The 19205-nt window shown below is 46.8% G+C and overlaps 1 protein-coding gene across 1 annotated transcript; it reads right to left on the bottom strand.

Moving 5' to 3' along the window:
• Positions 1-14849: 14849 nt before the first annotated feature.
• Positions 14850-18244, bottom strand: FNDC10 (fibronectin type III domain containing 10). Its single transcript, XM_069610134.1, has one exon. It carries the CDS (start codon positions 17722-17724, stop codon positions 16903-16905), a length of 822 nt encoding a protein of 273 aa, XP_069466235.1. The 5' UTR covers positions 17725-18244; the 3' UTR covers positions 14850-16902.
• Between the last annotated feature and the right edge of the window lie 961 nt (positions 18245-19205).

Here is a 19205-nt window from a genome sequence, read left to right on the forward strand (position 1 = left end):
TGAAGAGCTTTGCAGGGCCTCCCTCAGCATGGCTCACATACGGTCCCCAAATGTTGCGTTACGTCATTGGCCAGAATGTTTTCAAACTGACCTTGAAGAAGCCTGAGGTGATGCTGTTAGAGGTCAGCATCAATCACCTAACCGTGAGGGCCTGTCCACGAGTGGTGCACATGGTAAGGAGCATGATTATGAATGCTGGGATTTAAGTGTATAGGGTCCCATCGGATGTTAGTCCTGGCAAAGCCGCAAAGAGTCCCAAAGATGGACCTTGCCGGGTCTCTAATTTCAGCTGACATTTTCCCTGGTAATGGCAGCCCAGAAACTCCCCTTTCACTTTTCTTCACTTTCCCACCTGCTCCCTTTTCCTGCCCTCCAGCACGGGTATGGCCATTGCACTTCTGGAAGTCCCATTGAAAAATGCTTTGTACATCAGGCCCGCAGTGTTTTCTTTCCTTGCATTTTTACAATGAACTACGAAGAACTTATATAGGGTTTTCTCTTCCTGCATTTTACACTATATTACAAAGAACATGCACAGTGTATTTTCGTCCTTGCATTTTACACTGTACTATGAAGAATATACACCATATTTTCCCGCCTTTACATTTTACGATGAACTACGAAGAACGAACACTGTTTTTCTTTCCTTGTATTTTACTCTGTACCACGGAGAACTTAAACACTTTTTGCCTTCCTTGCATTTTCCGATGTACTACGAAGAACAGCACAGGTGCAGCCTTAATCCACAAAGGTACCTGAATAGGCTTTTACATGTGCACATTCTCTGCTGCGCCCATTTCTGCTCCCAGGATGAATCATGCGTTGTCTATGTTGTCATATTCATTTAGAATGCTGCACGGGCACACTCTCCAGTCCCTCACGCACCCAACACTGCCAAAGCTCTGTCTTCTATAGCTCCAAAGCTGCCTTGGAATCCCAGTGCATATACTGCCTCATCACGAGTTTGGCGGTAACCCTTAAATGCGGTGGTAACGCTATTACCGCTGCATTTAAGGATCCGCCAAATCACGGGTCAGGCAAATCCGCTGCGATTTTGCTGATTTTCGGCGCTCTTACTGCTGCGCTAGTACCGCCGGCGGTAGTAGCGCCGAAAATGTCCCATAGGGCCCAATAGGGAATGGGGAATTCCCAAATGGGGCCAACGGGGAATGGTGACTTACCGTTCACCAAACCCGTGATCCGGCACTAATAGCATGGGGGGGTTGGCAGTAACGCTAATAGCCCCGGCCGGCGGTAATACCGCCGGGGATACTGCCCAACTCGTGATGAGGCCCATACTCTTTTGTGTTGCCTCTCACTAGAAGATAAGTCATATATAATGGGCTAAGACGTATTCATACTAATACGAGTATTTCGCCTGCCTAACCCCCCCATCTCTTTCTGCAAACTCCTCTCCCTTTTCCCTCTCTCTTACATCACCTTGCTCCTATGATTCCTCCCAGCAGACAATGCTCTGATGATGCCGGGCGGGGGCCCAAAACGCCTCGAACAAGGATTTGGTGCTTTGAAACTACTTAAGTGGGCCTTCAGCACAGCACAAAGACAAGTGACCTAAATGTGGTTTGGACTGGCTGCTTTGTAAGCAGGCGTCACTGAACAGAGTGCTAGTTTAGCTGTCAAAAGACTACTTTGGAGAAGGCACTGTAAATTGGAGCACAGCTCATTTACTGGCAAATGCAAATCGCTGAAGCAGAAATCCTCAGCACGAATTAAAGCTTCAGCAAGGGGAACTTAGGTGCTCGCAATGCAGATGGACTATTTCACTGTCATGTTTATTGAATATTCTCTCATTGTTTGGTCCTCATGTTTGGACAGCTAGGATTTCGATGAAAAGACTGGGTAATGTCAGATACAGATCTTACTGGTTGGCCGTCCATTATACTCGAATATAGGATGACCAGACGTCCCGGTTTTGCATGCATTGACTGATTGCGCCACATGAATGGATACGAAACACTCATTGCCAAGCCTGTGATAACAAGCAAAGCAAAAGCTCTTTTCTTTTTAACAGGTTTAGTGTCACAGCCGATTTGGCAGTTTATATGGAAGTAGGGAAGTGCTGGAAATTGTAGTTATTTTAATGTGCGATCTTACCCAGTGGGGTAGGGGGAGAGGGCCCGGGGAGACGGGCAGTGGGGGGGCAGCTGGCGCTAGTCCTACTTTTATGTTTATGGCCTGTCCTGGTTTTTTATTTTCAAAATCTGGTCCCCCTATCTACTACCAAGTAAAGTCTTTCCCTGCACACGAACCAATATGTGCGCCCCCTCCTCAAGAAGCAGTCTGCCGATCCTACCTGCTCAGCAATCTATCGCCCAATCTCCATCAACCCTTTCCTGGGTAAACTCTTGGAAAAGCTGGGAATCTCCCAGCGTACTCTCCACACTGAATCTGTTGGTTGTCTCCATGTCCATCAGTCTGACTTCAGAGCTGCCAGAGGCATGGAAACTGCTCTCATGAACACCCGTGAAGATCTGCTCTCTAACCTTGATTCCAGCATTCCTTCTATACTCATCCTCCTTGATCTTTCCTCTGCTTTCAACACAGTCAACTACGCCGTCCTGATCAATCGACTCTGTGAGAACCTGGGCATCACGGATCAGGTTCTAGAGTGGCTGAACTCCTTCCTCTAGGACCTCCCCACCCAGGTCCAACTTGGTCCCTTTCTCTACGCCATCTCTTTCACTCTGCCTGTGGCGTTCCCCAGTGCTCCATCCTCTCACCCTGTTTTTTCTACCTCTACTTGGCCCTTTTGGCCCACCTAATCTCTACCTTCTCCTCTAACATTCAGTGTTATGTGGATTACACTCAGCTTTCAGTCAGGCTCCCCTCAGCCTCCACTCCTCTCTCTCTCATTCCGGATTGTCTGTCAGCGATTCAGGATTGGGAATCCTGCCCCTGCTTTCCAATCTCACTCTGGCCGTCCACCTTGGGCCCCTTTCCTTCGTCTTCCTGCGAGGTAAAAAACCTTGGTGTCATCTTTGACTCCACTCTCTCTCTCCTCACATCTCGGATGTCGCCAAGAAGTCCCACTACCAGCTGCATCTCCTCAAAGGGACTCTTCCTTTTCTCACATTCCCCCAGAAGCTCACTGTCTCCAGAGCAAAGGTTCTCTTTAGGCTGGACTACTGCAACAGCATCTTTCTGAATCTGCCTTCCTCTACTCTCGCCCTCTGCAACTGATCCAGAACAGGACGGCAAGGCTTATCCTTGGCCTCAAGCCCAGGGACTGTATCTCTCCAGCTCTGAAATCTCTCCACTGGCTCCCGGTGGCTGCAAGGATCAAGTTCAAGACCCTTTGTATTGTCCACAAGGCTTTCTGGGGCCCGCACTACATCCAACGCTCTCTCCCAAAATGCCTTCCTTTTCGAGCCCTTCGCTCAGCTACCTCTAAGGATTAGACGCTTCTCCAGGCAGAGAGTGGTGGGGTAGATCTCTCTCCTCTGCAGGTGACTCCCTCTGGAATGGCCTACCTGTCTCTCTCAAACTTGAGCTGGACTACCTGAAGTTCTGGAAGCAGCTCAAAATGTTCCTCTTCTCTTCTGCCTTCTCTCTCTCCCTCCCCTGCTCACCTACCTGGCCTACCTGTCTGCTGTACCGACTGGTTGGTTGGCTACCCTCAGAGTCTCACTGGGTACCAGGCTATTTCTTGATCAGTCACCCTTGCACTACCTCCCGGCCTACCACACACTTAGGGGCTGCAACTGTAACCCTACAGTCCCTTGTTCTTGTTGCACTACCCAGAGCCACGCTGCCCTGGCTGCACTTACTCAGAGCATTGCTGCCCCGTTTCCCCCTCCCCTCTCTCTTGCACTTCCCTCTCCCTTTCTCCCTGCACTTCTCGTTCTCGCACTTGCACGATCTGAATGACACAAGGCCTAATAAGATCATTTGTCTTGTCCTCCCTCTGTTTCCCCCTCCTTGTCTTGTCGCACCTAGAAACACTTGTGTACAGGTGCGTTATAAATGACTTATTATATCACATCAATATCGTTGATTTACTTCCAAAACGTGTATACAGTATTCCAACATATATAATTAGCATCCTTTCTTTTTGGCGTCTGTGATCCTCACATTACATTCCTCAATTAAACATTATGTACATAAACATGTTCAGGTATAGAGGCCGATGGATGGTATGGCTAAATATATCTAGATGACATTATCTTGAATTCTCAAATCCTGGCTTCCCCATTTGAACAAATTATGTGATCCTGGACAATACACTTTATTCTACTATGATGTATACACCTAAGCTGATAAAAGTGGAATCGTAAAGAAGTGATTATGTTAAGCTTGCACTGCAAAATGCCTCACACATATATGGGTTAATAGACTACAGTGTTCCACATGGTATAATAAAAATAATCTTTTTTGAGTACCCACCGGAGGCTGAAACGCCACTTTGCTCACTCATGGAAATGTTGCTTATGAACCATGTTTCATTCACAAGTAAGTAAAAATAAAAATGAACTAGTGTTTGGTGGATAAGGGAGATTGTGAGGGCGTAATTGTTCAAAACCGAAAAGAAATAGCAACAGATATGTTACATTTTGTTAAGTTAAGTTATGTTATGTTATCTTGCATTTGTATAGTGCCTATTACCATAGTTAATTCAGTAGTGGTAGGGAGGAGCAAAGTCAAAGTAGGTCGTTGGGATGAGGGCGAGGGATAGATAAGGTGCTCAGGAAGGCATGAAAAGGAAAAGATGGAGGAGCTATGTGTACAATTGGACCACATTTATCGTGGGACTCAACAGTATTCTGTGGGGTGCAGCGTCGAAAGGAGAGAGAGCTGGAGAAAGGTGTTCGCTGTGCCAGGGGGTATGTCTGGAATGTACTCACTGCATGGTGAGCTGGGGCATGTTGCAGCCAGGCCCAAGATAAGAGGCGGCAGGGCCCTTTGACTTACTTCCCTAGGGCCCGCAACAACATTTGGCAGGGGTTAAGACAGACATCCGAATTTGCCAATTTTGCAACAGCTCTCTGAAAAGCAAGCAAAACACCTCACCTTTTTTGGTTTCCTCATTTATTTTTGTTATGGTTCCCAAAGCCCCAGGCTTCTGTGCAAAGTGCTAAGTGCAAAGTGCTTAAGTGCTTGTCTTGGGAGGATAGCTCAGCGATAACGTACTCGCCTTGGAAGCAAGACGACACTGAGCAGCACAGGCTCGATCCCCGGGTCCGCGCTTAGAAACCTCTGGGCATTAAGCGCGTTAAAAATGACCTATCATATCATAACAAGAAACACCTAGCCTGTCTGTGGCTTAGCCCTGGTCAGACATCTGAGCCTTCCACTGTGACATGGTGAGCCAAGGCATGTAGCAACCATGGTCAAGAAAACACAGCATGCAAAGCTCCTCTATTCACTCCCCTGAGTCACGAACAGCAGGCACTATAGATGGGAAAGCTAGAAGGAAATATGGGCACATCCAAATGAGGTTGGGCTCCCAACCACGGCATCTTGAGAGCAGAAGCCCCAGTCTGGCCTTACTATATTTTGTTCATGCGTATAGATCAAATGATTACACTGTAATAAAGGCATAACTAGTGTATTGTTTTCTAAACAGAAAAACAATGCCATTAGACTTGCCTTTTTATGAAAGCAGGTGTCTGTTTGCAGTTAGAAAATAAGGATGGCTGTGGGCAGATGAAGATTGCCTAGGTTGGTGAGGTCTGCCACATTATGGGGTTGCAGATGCATTCGAGTTTGAAATAGAGAATTGATTAAAAGGAGTTAAAAGGAGTTAAAATGAGCTTCTGTGTATCAGCTATCCGCAGTCCGCTTGAGCAGCCTTTAGGGAACAAGGAGCTCGTTCTTAGGCCAAATGCCACATGAGCCGAGTGAAACAAATGAAAATATAAACTTAATATCCCATTATGGTCTAATATACCTTCCAGAGGTGCCCATGTAAAAGTACAATGAAGGGAATGTTTGCTAAGACAATTCCTAAAATGGGGCCTAACTGTACTGTTATAATATTGTCCCTTGACCTCCATGCTTTGTGGGTGCCCATAAGCAGATTGCTCAGTTTCTTCTACTATGTACTAAAAATCATGAAATAAAAGGGCTCGTATAAAATAGGTCAAAATAGAGAATGGCCTAAATAATCCTCATGTGCACAAATGCATAACATAAGGATAGCAGTATGGCGCCATTTGGAGTGGGACATCAAAAGGGATCTCTTGGTAGAATTTTGGAGCAAAGAGTTTACCGTAGCTTAACACAAGCAGGGGCTAAAGAGCTCCCAGTTCTCAATGCCTGTGTGGGGGGCCAGCTTTGAGAAGTGGTGCGAGCATAAAGTGGCAATCGTTCCCACATTCTGAAGCAATAGAAAGCTAGAGGACGGCGTACTGGGAAAAAACAATGTCCTCCCATTAAAAGTAAGGCAATCAGTTGCTTTGAGCTGTTACAAAGGGATGAGAAAAGCAATTTAGTGACTGTATTTTTTATTTTTTTATGTGGTTTCATATAGCGCCTTACACCAAAGCGCTGAACATAACAACACGCACAGTACAAATAATGAATTAACATTTAAAAACACAGAATATTTCTGTGGTTGCAGTAACCCTCATTAACCAGACGAGAGACGGTAGGAGCGTAGGGAGATCCGAAAGAATGAATAAACAGTGATAGAGAACGGAGAGAGAGAGAGTGGGTGTGTGTTCCAGTTTAAAGGAACTAAGAGATTGAAAGATCTAAATCTAGATTGAGCGCAGGGGGGACACAGAAGTACAAGGAGATGATGAGAAGCAGAACAAAGTGGGTGAGAGGGAAGGTAGACTGGAGAAAGCATGGCTTACAGGACATGCAGCCACCATCCATGAGTAGCAACATCGGTTGGGATGCCGAGGATGTATATAAAATATGTTCTGTGTACAGCGCTTAGGCATAAGCGCTATATAAATAACAAAATCAAAACTAAATCAAAATGATCAGCTGATACACCAAGAGCCGAAATGTCGCATTGTTTCTTACCGCATGCAAAGAGGTGAGGAATGATCCAAGAACAGGCGACAAAAGGGATTGGCAGTGCTCGCTGGGACGGAAGAGCACCCGCGGCTTCATTAATACACTGATCATTTCGTTCGCAGGTTCAACAAGGTAAGTAATGCCAAAGTTTGCTACCCCATCATCATCATCAGTCATTTGTATGGTGCCTTTCACCAATGGTATGGTCCCAACACGCTGTAGGTTGAACGCCCTTGGGGGGCCGAGTCCAGGTATGGGAAGATTCATCAGAGGAGTTTAGAATGCGCGTGTGCATTTCAGCAAAGGCGAAATTGGGGAGGGGTGGCCAGGACATACAGTAAATATATCTGGTGGGTGGGTTAGCATTGGATTTGCTTTCCCTGGCAATGTACCTGCGTGTCAATGTTTTGCAGGAGGTGCTGAATTTAGAAATCACAAGACCTGGGCAGTAATGCCAACTTCCTTACATTGATATTGATATTGATATTTTATTTGTATCGCGCTCGTACACAAGTGTTTCAGAGCGCGACAAGGCAAGGGAGAAGAACAAAAACAACGACCTAGGCCCAGTGACATTGAGAACGCGCAAGTGCATGGGAGAGGGAAAGGGGAAAAGTGCATGGAAGGGGGGAGAAGTGGAAAGTGCGGAGCAAAGGAAAACATAAATAAGAAAATAAATAAATAATAAAAGGCAACAACCAGTGGTAGTGCAGCCAGCACGGGGCAAGTGCTGGGTTTAAGGCAGCAGGCAGGGTATTTCTGATAAGTGAAGGAAAAAGGGGGTGGGGGCTTTATGGTTATAGATACAGACCCTAGTGCAAGGGATTGTCCGGAGGCAGTGTGGGTGGGTGGCAGGGTTAGCAGGTACCTGGGACCGGAAGACAGAGGGTAGGCTAGGTGCATGGTGCCTTCACCAAAACGGTGTGATTCTGGGCAAATGGCATTATCTCTTGGTGCATGAGTTCACTTCCCTCCACAATTTGGGCATGCATGTCCACTCTAAGAAATATTACATTTAAACTAAAGAAATTGGCATTCGGTTCTGCCTGAAATGTATAGGGGCGCTCAGCTTGCAGTGTTGAGCGATGCGCACGTCTCCTCGCGTCCTTTTGGCTTCACTTATGCAGAAGAAGGTTTATAATCAGAACACTGAGAATACTGTGCATGGCCAAAGGTGCGACACTCTGAACAGGACGCAAAGGTTGGCACTCTGATACCATGAAGGCCATCAAAATAAGGAATATTTATAATTGGGCAGGGCCCTCACTTTGTACGATGGCCCCTTTTGCGGCCCTTCAGAGACAAACCGCACCTTTAAATTTCCACTTAAAGCATTGTATGAACTCAATGCTGGTGCTTTGATTGACTTGTATGGTCAATGCACTGGCAAGCCGGATGCATGCGGCAGGCCTCTATTTAACTAGCCTTCTAGGGTATCAGGTAATAATGTCCCCATACATAATGTCCCCATACATAATGTCCCCATTCATAATGTTGCCGGGAAAAGCCATTGACAACATTATATATGGTGACATTATGTATGGGGATGGGTTGCAGGGATGTCCCCTGCTCCACTTGTTAGAAGAAAAAAAATCAGGTGGTGCGGGGGTGTCACCCGCATGTTCAATTTAATAATGTCTCTGCAAAAAAGGGCGAGTTTTTTGGCAGGAGATATTTTTGCAGGGACATTATTACATGGAACCCCTTCGAGACAATCAACACGTCTCGCGTAGCTTGTGTGAGCTGTCGCCTACCGTGTGAGTGGGAAGAGAAATACTCTGTGGTGTGAGCTTAAGGGGGATCCCCAGGAAATGGAGTTCTTATGAGTTTCCTAAAGCAGAGTGTGCCTTAGAAAATGGTGTCCTTTTCTGTCAACAAGGGCTAACAGTACCACAGACAATACAGCAATACCTTTACGCCGGCTCTACAGGGAACACGCTCTGCCTACTCAGGCCAGCTCGCATAATGCCAGGAAGGATTATTTGCAGATCTGAAAGCGGTTACTAGTCTTTCCATCACATTGTTTTCATTGAATAGATTGTCCATCAAATTTTGTCCAACTTTTATTTTTTCATGTAATGTGGTTTAATACCACTTTCCATCGAAAACCTGCATAACTAATTATATTTTGTATTTATTATTACTTTTTTATTGGGGAGTCCCAAACCCCTGTTTTTCACCCTTTAAAACACCCATTCCCAAATGATATATATTTTTTTTTTATTGGGGTGGGCCCCCGGCGCCCCACCCCCCAACCCTCGTTGTCCAAATGTAACCATTTAACCCTTTAAACCACCCAAATACACATACATACATTTTCGGTGGAAAAACATTAATTGAAAGATTTTTTCGATGGAAAAAATGTTCAGTGAACCTTTCTTCGATGGAAACTCTTTCAATGAAAAGACTGTAACGCTCAGAAAGCAGTTCAGAACTTATCGACCCACGAATAGGAATAATAGTACATGTGCAAATTATATCCACTGACATTCAGTGTACATCGATATTTATTATACATATTAATTGTATTTATCCAGACAGCATTTGACTATTCCGGCCAAGTCCAGCCTTCTTTTAGGGGATTCTAAAAGCTGCGACTGCTTGATTAAGCACATGGCTGCCGAGGGCACAGCTCCCCTGGCCGAGGCGGCTCTTCATTGGCTTTTTATGGAGCATCGCATTAAGTGTGAGGTCTTGTCAATTGCATATTGAGCTTTCTTTGATAAGCATTAATTAAAGGATGCAAGAGCGGCTCCCCACATTGACCAGAGGGGGCAATACGGTTATTCCTGACCATGGGCACGGGCAAGGCTCACTTGAAATCAGGCCAAAGGCTGGATCTCTGCATGCCCGTATTGACTCCTAAACCATGTGATGTATACATTTTACTTATTTATTGTATGTGTCGACAGCGCCCAAACCTGCAAGTTTTACGGCGCTGGTACATTGGTACACACTGCTGTTGTTTGCATTGTCTACTGGTGCAATGGGATCGGTCAGAGGGGCGGGTTGGGTTTGGTGAGTAGGGGCAGAGGGAACGACATTGCATTGCTTTGCTGTTGTGTTGACGCGTGCAGATCAGAAGTGCCCAGGCTCTGCAGGCAGGCATGCTTCTAGGCGCTTTTCCTTGCGAGCACTCGGGGTCCCCGGAAGGGAGTCGTGTGTGCACGAAGCAGCATAAACTGGAACTGTATTATGCAAACTGGTGGGAGGGATGTGGAGTTCTGATGGTTTCGTGTATATTGGCGGATAGGTTGCTGTGCGTGCGTGGCTTAGTCAGCCGGCATAGCATATGTTCGATTGTTGGAATTGGAGTGGGTTACTAAGAAGCCGAGACAGTCGAGGCATCAGTGGGCACATGAAGCATCAGAGCCGGCACCCCAGTGGAGAGACACCTAGAAGTACAATTACAGTGGGGGAACCAGGGACGTACTTTCACCAAAATGTAAGGGGTAGTGGAAGTGACATCACAAGACCCTTGACCTCTGCTGACATCACAGGAAGTGATGTCATTTGACCCCACCCCGAAGTGACATCATGTGAAGCAATGGACCTTTTACCCCTTGACAAAACAGGAAGTTGCATCGAAAAATATGGTTACAATATCACTGTAACGTGATATACATTTCATACAAGAATAGATCACCATGTGTATCAGCAGAAAAAAAACATGCTATAACTGCAACTTGCGAAAAGCAAAATACATATAGTCCAAAATGGATGCTTATTCGATTCTAAATGCTTTTTGGGGGATTTTGACTGCATTGTGAATTTGAGGTGTTTAAGAACAGACTAAATCAGTGACTCACCCCCTGAAGTGTACCTGAAATAAACCTTTAACGAGTCTAGCAATTACTGTATAGAATTCCAGAAAGACAAATTATTTGTTATTCCTATTCTTTCTTATTTAGGGTCACTGCACACTTGTGGAACCCCCTGTTTTTTTTTAAGAATCCTGAACATGAAAGCCACATGGCATTGGCTACAGCCCGGGAGCATCAATTTGTACCAAAAAAGAAAACTTTTTAAAACACTTTTTTGTAGGGGTAGCAAGAGAGACCCCAGGGGTAGCAAAGGAGACCTCAGGGATCGCAATCACAACCCCTGGTGGCCCCTAAATTACATCCTTGGGGGGAACACCTAGGAGCAAAATGACTGTGATGGATACTTAGGAGCAAATTACATTGCAGGAACACCTGGGAGTAAAACTACTGTGGAGGGCCACCTAGTAGCAAGCTGTGGGGGACCTAAGACAAATTTACTGTGGGAACATCTAGGAACAAATTACAGTAGGAAACACATCAGAGCAGCAGAAAAGCTGTGGTGGAATAACTAGGGACCAAAATGGTTGTGAGGGAATTAGGAACAATTTAGAGTGGGAACACCTAGGAGCAAATTACAGTGGGGAACATCCAGGATCGGAATTACGGTGGGGAACATGTAGAAGCAAATTACAGAGATGGGAAGGGAGGCACCCTGAAGAAAAATTACAATGGGTTGTACTTAGGAGTATTTGGGAATTCCTAGGGGTAAATTACAATGGGGAACACCTAGGAGCAGTATTACTGTGGGAGAACATTTAGGAGAAAACTACAGTTGGGAACACCTAGGAGCAATTTTCAAGGAGCGAACACCTAGGAAGTAGTTATATTGAGGGGACACCTGGGAGCAAAATTACAATGGGCTGCCCCTACACGCATATTACAATTGGGAAACCCTAGGAGCAGAATTACAGCAGAGAACACCTTGGAGCAGCATTGCAATAGATTATACTTAGGAGAACATTACAGCACTATTACACATACTCCCAAAGCAATGGAGGATGTCCTCAATGGAAAACATATACCAAATACCAAAATGTTCTATTTAGTTGTGTCAGAGAGACAAAGAGTGAACATTACATATGCTACGTTATGTTGTAGGCTTTTATAAAGCATGCACACACCAGAGGCATCTTGGCGCTAAAGAAAACAACAGGAGTCAGAGAACAGCCTAAAACTGATATGTTTTCGATGCACGCCCGAAATTCAGGTGATCCTTAGTGACGCGAAGGGAGAGGGGAATGGAATTCCACAATTTAGCTGCTGCTACCGAAAAGGAGCAGCCGCCAACCCTCTCAAGATGATAGCGAGGAATCAGGAGAAGACAGGCTTCTAGGGAACAGAGTGGTCATGCAGGCCGATAAGGAATACTTTTTTCCCTTAAGTACTCAGCCCCGGTAGCATAAAAGGCCTGATGAACGATGCAAAGGGATTTAAATCACACACGCTGTTGACCTGGCAGCCAATGAAGCTGGCATAGAACTGGAGAGATATGGGAACCATACAGTGTCTTCGTTGAAATACGAGCTGCCAAGTTCTGGAGTAGTTGCAACTGGTGGAATAGAGGGATTGAGCAAGGAATAGAGCATTGCAGTAATCCAATTTACTCAAAATAAGAGAGGTCCCCACCAGAGGACGCAGCTGGACAGGTGGAAATGGTAGAAGTTGACGGAGAACCCTCAACTGAAAAAAACAGACTTGCAGATGGCACTCACCTGTGCAGAGGTGGATAAAGAGGATTTTAACTTAAAACCTATGTTTTCTACCTCCAGCTCAGGCACCCGAAAAGAACCTAACTCAGGAGGCCAAAAAGCAGATGACCAAAGTGTAGCAGGACAGGAAAGACAGGAGCGAGGAATGTGAGATGGGCCCACCACCAGTACCTCCATCTTCTCTCCATTAAGCTTCAGCCAATTGCTGCTCGTCCATCTGCCAACCGCTGCCAGGCAACCCCTAAGCTGAGATGTGTTGTCCGGCCAAGCAGAGTCCAAACGGACGATGATTTGAGTATCATCAGCATAGGAGTAACACCTGAAGCCATAGGAGTGGATGAGCAAAACAAGAGGCTGAATATAGATATATAACAGGGGAACAGAATAATGCTGGGTCTATCTGCAGGACAGAGGGCAGAAGGCAGATAAACATGAAGAGACAACGTCATTCTAGACTCTATCTGGTGGAAAAGATCCTCCAAGACTCTACCCACCAATACCTCTCCTTGCTCTTCAGGCCCTACACGCCAGTGCATCATCTGTGATTAGCCTCCCCAACCATCACACCTTCTGCCTGGCAAGATGTAAATGCTTCAAAGCGGATCTCTAGAGGTCTGAGGTGTGAAGGTTGCCTGCGGAATAGACATCCTTCTCACCTTAGACTGGAAACATATTTCTGCCAACTCCTCAGCAATCAAATCTTCAACATTGCGTTCATTGCGTAATCACCAAATTGGATGAAATCCCTCAAGTTACACCCTCGGATTGGCCACGTGTGCCCGCCTAAGTCTGCATAGTCCTCGGCCTGCGGGCGCCTTCCTATGAAGGTGTCCCACCTTGTTTCTCATTATGGGATTAGGAGACATCTGATGTCCAAACACTACACTGGACTTGGCTGTACTCCATTGTGATGTCCTCCAACATAGTTGCATTAAAATCAGCATCCGTCTTCTAATGCGCCTCCGTGTGTATTCCGTCTATGGCGGTGGTTCAAAGTGAATGACATAGCCAGCACTGTACACACATATCAATTAAATAAATAAACATGCAGTTTTGGCAGTACCCACCTGTTGTTAATGATTTATCACCAACTGAAGACACAAACTGGAACCCGAATCTGTCATGACTTGAGGAACCCAGTGAAGGATTCATCAACAGGACCACAAGCAGTGGCCTTGGCATTCAGGTGGCACTGCCCTGAGCTGAAGAGAGCTTTGCACTATGACGACCACCAATAGGAATACTGCTATCTAGGGATTTTGGCAAGATCGGACTGGACAAGGATGACTCTGTGTACTCAGTCCAGACATGTAGTCCTCCATGAGAGTCAGGAAAGTGTTCAGACCTACCTAAGAAGTAGGCATGCCTTCATGTGGCCATGAAAACACAACTGGGGGGATTGTGGGGCATGCCATGTGTGAAGATTCAGGGCAAATTGTGATGTACGTTTGGTCACTTTCTGCCTTATTAAGCAACCTCAAGCATCTACCACTTTAAACATTTTAGAGCGCCATCTGTTTTTTGGTGTTAGAAATATCATCTTGTGTGAAATATCATATGCTACTTTTGTGTTTTGCCCACCCAACGCTCAAGTGTGACACTGATCCAATGGAACACATTGTTTTCGACCAAGGGTAAAGGACATAACCTGGAAGTTAAAAGGATAGGATATAGAAAAGGAAGGGAATGACTCCAGCCCGGAGCACTTCTAAACCAGGTCAGGCTTTTGTCGATGTAGACTCTACATTGTAGAGAGTGTGGTTACCACATCTGGTGCCTGGGAACCCCCAATGGCACCAGGACAGGTCCGGGTGAGATCACCGGAGGCTATTCTGACATCAGAGCAAATGTCAATGACGGTTTATAGTCAAAAAACCGAATAAAAAAATCTCGAAAAAAAAATATCGAATTGAAAATCTCGAAAAAAAAATTATCGAATTTTTTTTTAATACGTTTTTATTTCGAAATGGGGGGGTTCCCCCCCATCCCCCTTTTTTCATTTTTTTTTTATTTTACCCTTTTTTTATACTTAACTCAACCCACAAATACATATAAATAAATAAATAAATAATTAGAGATTTTTTTTTTCGAGATTTTAAATTAGAGATTTTTGTAATTCGATATTTTTTTTGGGTTTTTTGACCGACCACCGTCAATGACATCGCTTAACACATTGAGGACATCAGGGCAGCTACAGGTAGCATCGTGACAGGCTTTTGATTACATCCCAAGGGGGGTTGACAATATCACAACAGCTCTGACTTCACACATCGATGACACCATGACACACGCCGATAACATCAGAACAGGAATTACTCGGAAAGGTTGCTGTGTTGATTCGCTTTATTACTCTACTTCTTTCCAACAATTGTTTATGTGTCTTTCAAGACCGTATGACAGCCTACACGAGAGTCTGAATCTGCCATTATACAGATTTGGCAGGCAAGTAAACACTCAGCTATGCTATGTTCCTCAGTGCATTTCATTATGTACATGGATTGTAACTTGCAGTGATCGAAGTGAGCGGGAACGGTTAGGAGCGGTGTTCCGCTGCTATTATTTTTTTCTGTGTCCCATTCCTCTACTTTTTACAACCATATTCAGCATTCTATGCAGAGGCGAGTCCATTCATGTCCCTGTGCAAGTTTACATTTGTAATAGGAGCCTTAGCTACCAGTCACTTAGACTATTGCAATGCCCCGGCCGCAACACCTTGTCACATGTAGCACTATGCTTCCGCCCACCCTCTCCCCTGCCGAGGCCACAGTTCCACACATTTTTTCGGTGCACTTCTACCACTGCTTGTAAGTGGCCCAATGACACTGCTTCAGCCAGTATTCGCTTTTTAGGCAACATCCCTTTGCAAGCTGGGACTTGTAGGCCCCACGTTATGGATGGGAACACGCAGCTTTAAATCGCAGAAAGAAAAGGGCTGCTGGCCGAAAAGCAAAGACTGACAGAAGAGATACAAGGTCACTTGGCCGCCATGTGTCTACATAGACACCGTGTAATGCTACAATATGTGGACGCGCGAACACCCCCAAATAATAGCAAATACATCTGATTCCTCGTTTTCGGGGGCAGCAGAGGCAGGCAATATAAGTAGCACCTGCCCCGTGCAATAGCACTCGTTTCATCACAGGGGACACAGAGCAGATGGTTGAATGACTCACACAACACTGCATTTTCCAGCTCTCCGCCTCCCGTGATTCTCTGCTGCGAGAAGACCCGGGATCTCAGGCATATTTACCTTCAGGGGAAAGGAAGGACTGTTGGAGAGGTGGGGGCTTCCAACAAAGAGGCAAAGACAATCACACGTCCTACCATAAGGTGACTGAATCTGCTGGCCCTACTCAAGCACACCAGCACGACAGAAAGCCTGCCCTGGGTGAAAGCACGCCGCCCCCTCCTGCACAACTTCCTAAAACACACATAGCTTTACTTGCTCGTCCCTACGTATGATAAGGTCAAGCCGATTCCCGTGGACGGCAGCGCTGGCGTGCGTAGCCCTGGGCGGCAGCGCTGCGCACGTCAACGGCGCCGTGTTTCCGGCCAATGCCCCTTCCAGGGATATCTGGTCCCGAAGAATATATATGCATGTAAGGCAAAATGAGATAAAGACACTCTATTATGTAGCGCTAAAGGCGTCGTCTACAAACATAACACAGAGATGGAAAGACGATTCTAAGGCGTTTTAAAACCATTGGTGCTGAACATATGGTAACACAGTGGGTTCAAGCTTTAAAAAAAAAGGACGTGTGTCCGTGCAGCAGTGTATTTTTTCTCTGTCAGCCTGGCTTGAAACTGGTCGTTTTGGTGACCTCGTATTGTGAGGCAGGAATTCTTTCCAACATGGAGGAGGAAAGCCCCCCCAAAAAGTTTGTGCTCATATATATTTTTTTTTTACAGTGTGGCCACGATGGACCTCTTTTTTTAAGCTGTCTTCGACTGCCTTGGCATCGACAGGGAACCAATTTAGACAGACACAATCTATTGTCGTTTTGCCCATATTTCCACGAAGAAGGTCAATCGTGGACTGGGGAGTTGAGGGGGGTGGGTGGTCGGGTTATGCACCCATGCCCCATACCGGCCTGCTCTGGTGGTCCCATGTGGGCTGCTGTTTGGATGAGAATAGCAGGCTGTGATATAAATACTGAAAGTGTGGCTGATTTGCATTATCTGTCACAGCCCACACACACACACACTGTGTAACACACCAGATTCCCCACCACCTGTGCTCTTCAACGCAAAGTAAGAGACAAGAAACTGGCTCACCACCACCAAAAGCAGCATTCCTCGCCACTAATGCCCCACCCAGCCCTCCCCACCAGCATCTCCTGGAACATGGTCAGCAGCGAAGGGGAAGCACACACTGGCCCATGTCAAGTCCCCCTCTTAGAAGAGGCCCTGGTGAAGGCCGGGTGCATGAGGTTCTCCGTGATGTAGGCCACCAGCAGGCAGATGATAACCAGCATGACACAGATGGATCCCCCCACCGCCGTCATGGCTACCACGATATCCTGCATGCCCGCCGGCTCCACCACAAAGTCTACGCAGTCTGCGGATGCGCTTCGGTTTCCGTAGACGGTGTGCAGGCACACCCGGTACTTGACGTTGTCGTGGACGTCGGTGAGCAGGTAGTCGCGGCAGCTGGCACCCAACTGGACTGAGTCGCACTGGAAACGTGTGTAGGTGCCATTCCACGAACAATTGAGGGAAAAGCCTTTCAGGTCCTGGGGGTCCAAGGCATCCCACTGCAGGAGAACGCTGCTGTTCCTCAAGACGTTGGCCAACAGGGACCGGCCGGAGCTGTAGAGTTTGCAGGCTCTTTGGTTGCAGTGGAAGCTGCGCTCTTGGTTGCGGAAGCAGATGCGGGGGCTTGTATGGTCTTCACCCAGGACCTTGTATGGGCACAGTGGGTCTTTGGGCACAAGAGACTCTTCTGGAGGATGCCGGGACAGGTTCCTGGCTATGATCCCCCTGGGATTCCTCTGGGGCAGGTGTGGTGGCCACAGGTCCTGGCCCTTCCTGGGCACTCCAGAACCCAAGGCTGTCTGCTCCCAAGGGCCTGATGTAGGGCTCCAGTCGTCATCTCCGGGCAGGTGTCCGGTGCCACTCCGCCTCCCCGGCACAGGCGTGGGTGGCCAGTCACAGTGACAGATCCAGAACAGGGACTGGAGGGTCCCCAGGAGGAAGCTAAGCATGCTGGGGCCGGAGGTAGAAGCAGGGATGGAAGGCAGGCAAGTCAGCAGGCAGTGGCCCCAATGTGTCCAACCAGGGCCTCTGGGCTGATGACCCGGCAGGTCCTCCCCGGCCTCCTGCACAGACGGTCACCAAGGTCATCCTCGCTTTGCCTGGATCAAGGTATCCCTCCGTGACCGGCTCTCCTCCTCCAGTGTGCAGAAGCACCTCTCCCGCCAGCTCCCGGAGCTCCGAGCGCCCATTGCAGCGGGCATCAGGGAGCAGCCCGCCACCCCCACTGCGCTTCCGGAGCAGACAGCAGACGCATCTCCAGCGGTGCTCACCTGGAGCAGGCTGCGTTCGTCCCGGCTCTGTGCTGCTCTCCGCGCGCATCCAGCGCTCAGCTCCTCCTAGTCGCCAATGGCGCGGCAGCACACGGGTTAACCCTGTCACGGCCGGCTGAGGAGCACTTTCTAGACGCAGGCAAGATGGGTCAGTCATCCCCCGGGGTGGTATGCAGTTCAGAAGGTAATCCGACCAAGACAAAGCACGACATACTATGTGTGCGCATGTTTGATGTTGGCGTGCGTGTGTATGACGTGCATATGCCTCTGCCAGTGTGTGGGTGATGTTTCTGTATGTGTGTCCATATTACGGGTGTTTGTGTGTGTTTGTGTGTGCGGACATCTGTTTGTTATCCGTGATGCTGTGTTTGTACATGTCATGTGTATGTGTTGGTGCAGCGTGTGCATGTAATGCATGTGTGCGCATGAGTGCGTTTCTGTGTGTGATTTTGAGTGTAGTTATGTTGACAAGCTTATTTTCAGTTTGCAGGTGGAAGGGCCAACGCTTCAAATTGCAGGGAAGGGGCTGCCTTCAGGGGTCTTGTGTGGGCAGTTTCTGGGCAATATAACGCCCAGGGTGAAACCCTAGGTTCCAATGAGCCCCATACTATAATTTCATTTGCAAAGTATAGAAATATTAAAAGTAGAAAAGACAAAGGAGACAATATTGCAAGAAAAGTATTTTCATCATCTCATGCATGTAATACTCTACTCTCTCCACTGACCTGGACTACGGTGCCCGAGGGCGTGCAACACACAGCGCTTTGAGGTCATACCAGTGGTAAAAAGGCGCTATACAAATGCCCAATAACATAGCATAGGTTCTTTGTCTAAATTACACTCACCTAGATGTTGCTGCTGAAAAATATATATTGATCCTGCGTACTCTATTTGTTCTCGCTAATTGTGCTCTTAATTGAAAGTAACAAAGCCATTAGGCCGTTGTCACCTATTATAGAATATAAATATGTTAGCACTTTTTTAACTGAAATTCTTCTCAATAAACAACAAAAGTAACTTTAACTGAGATCCTTGGGGCAACACACACATTTGGAAACAACACGCTTCTCTGTATCGTCACTACGTTGTAACACAACATGTTAATATCCACAAGTCATAATTGTGTGGGATTTGTCAATACTATACTGTAGTATGATAAA

Source organism: Ambystoma mexicanum, chromosome 8 (genome assembly GCF_040938575.1).
Source record: "Ambystoma mexicanum isolate Mex_15411 chromosome 8, UKY_AmexF1_1, whole genome shotgun sequence".
In the NCBI taxonomy this organism is placed as follows: Eukaryota; Metazoa; Chordata; class Amphibia; order Caudata; family Ambystomatidae; genus Ambystoma; species Ambystoma mexicanum.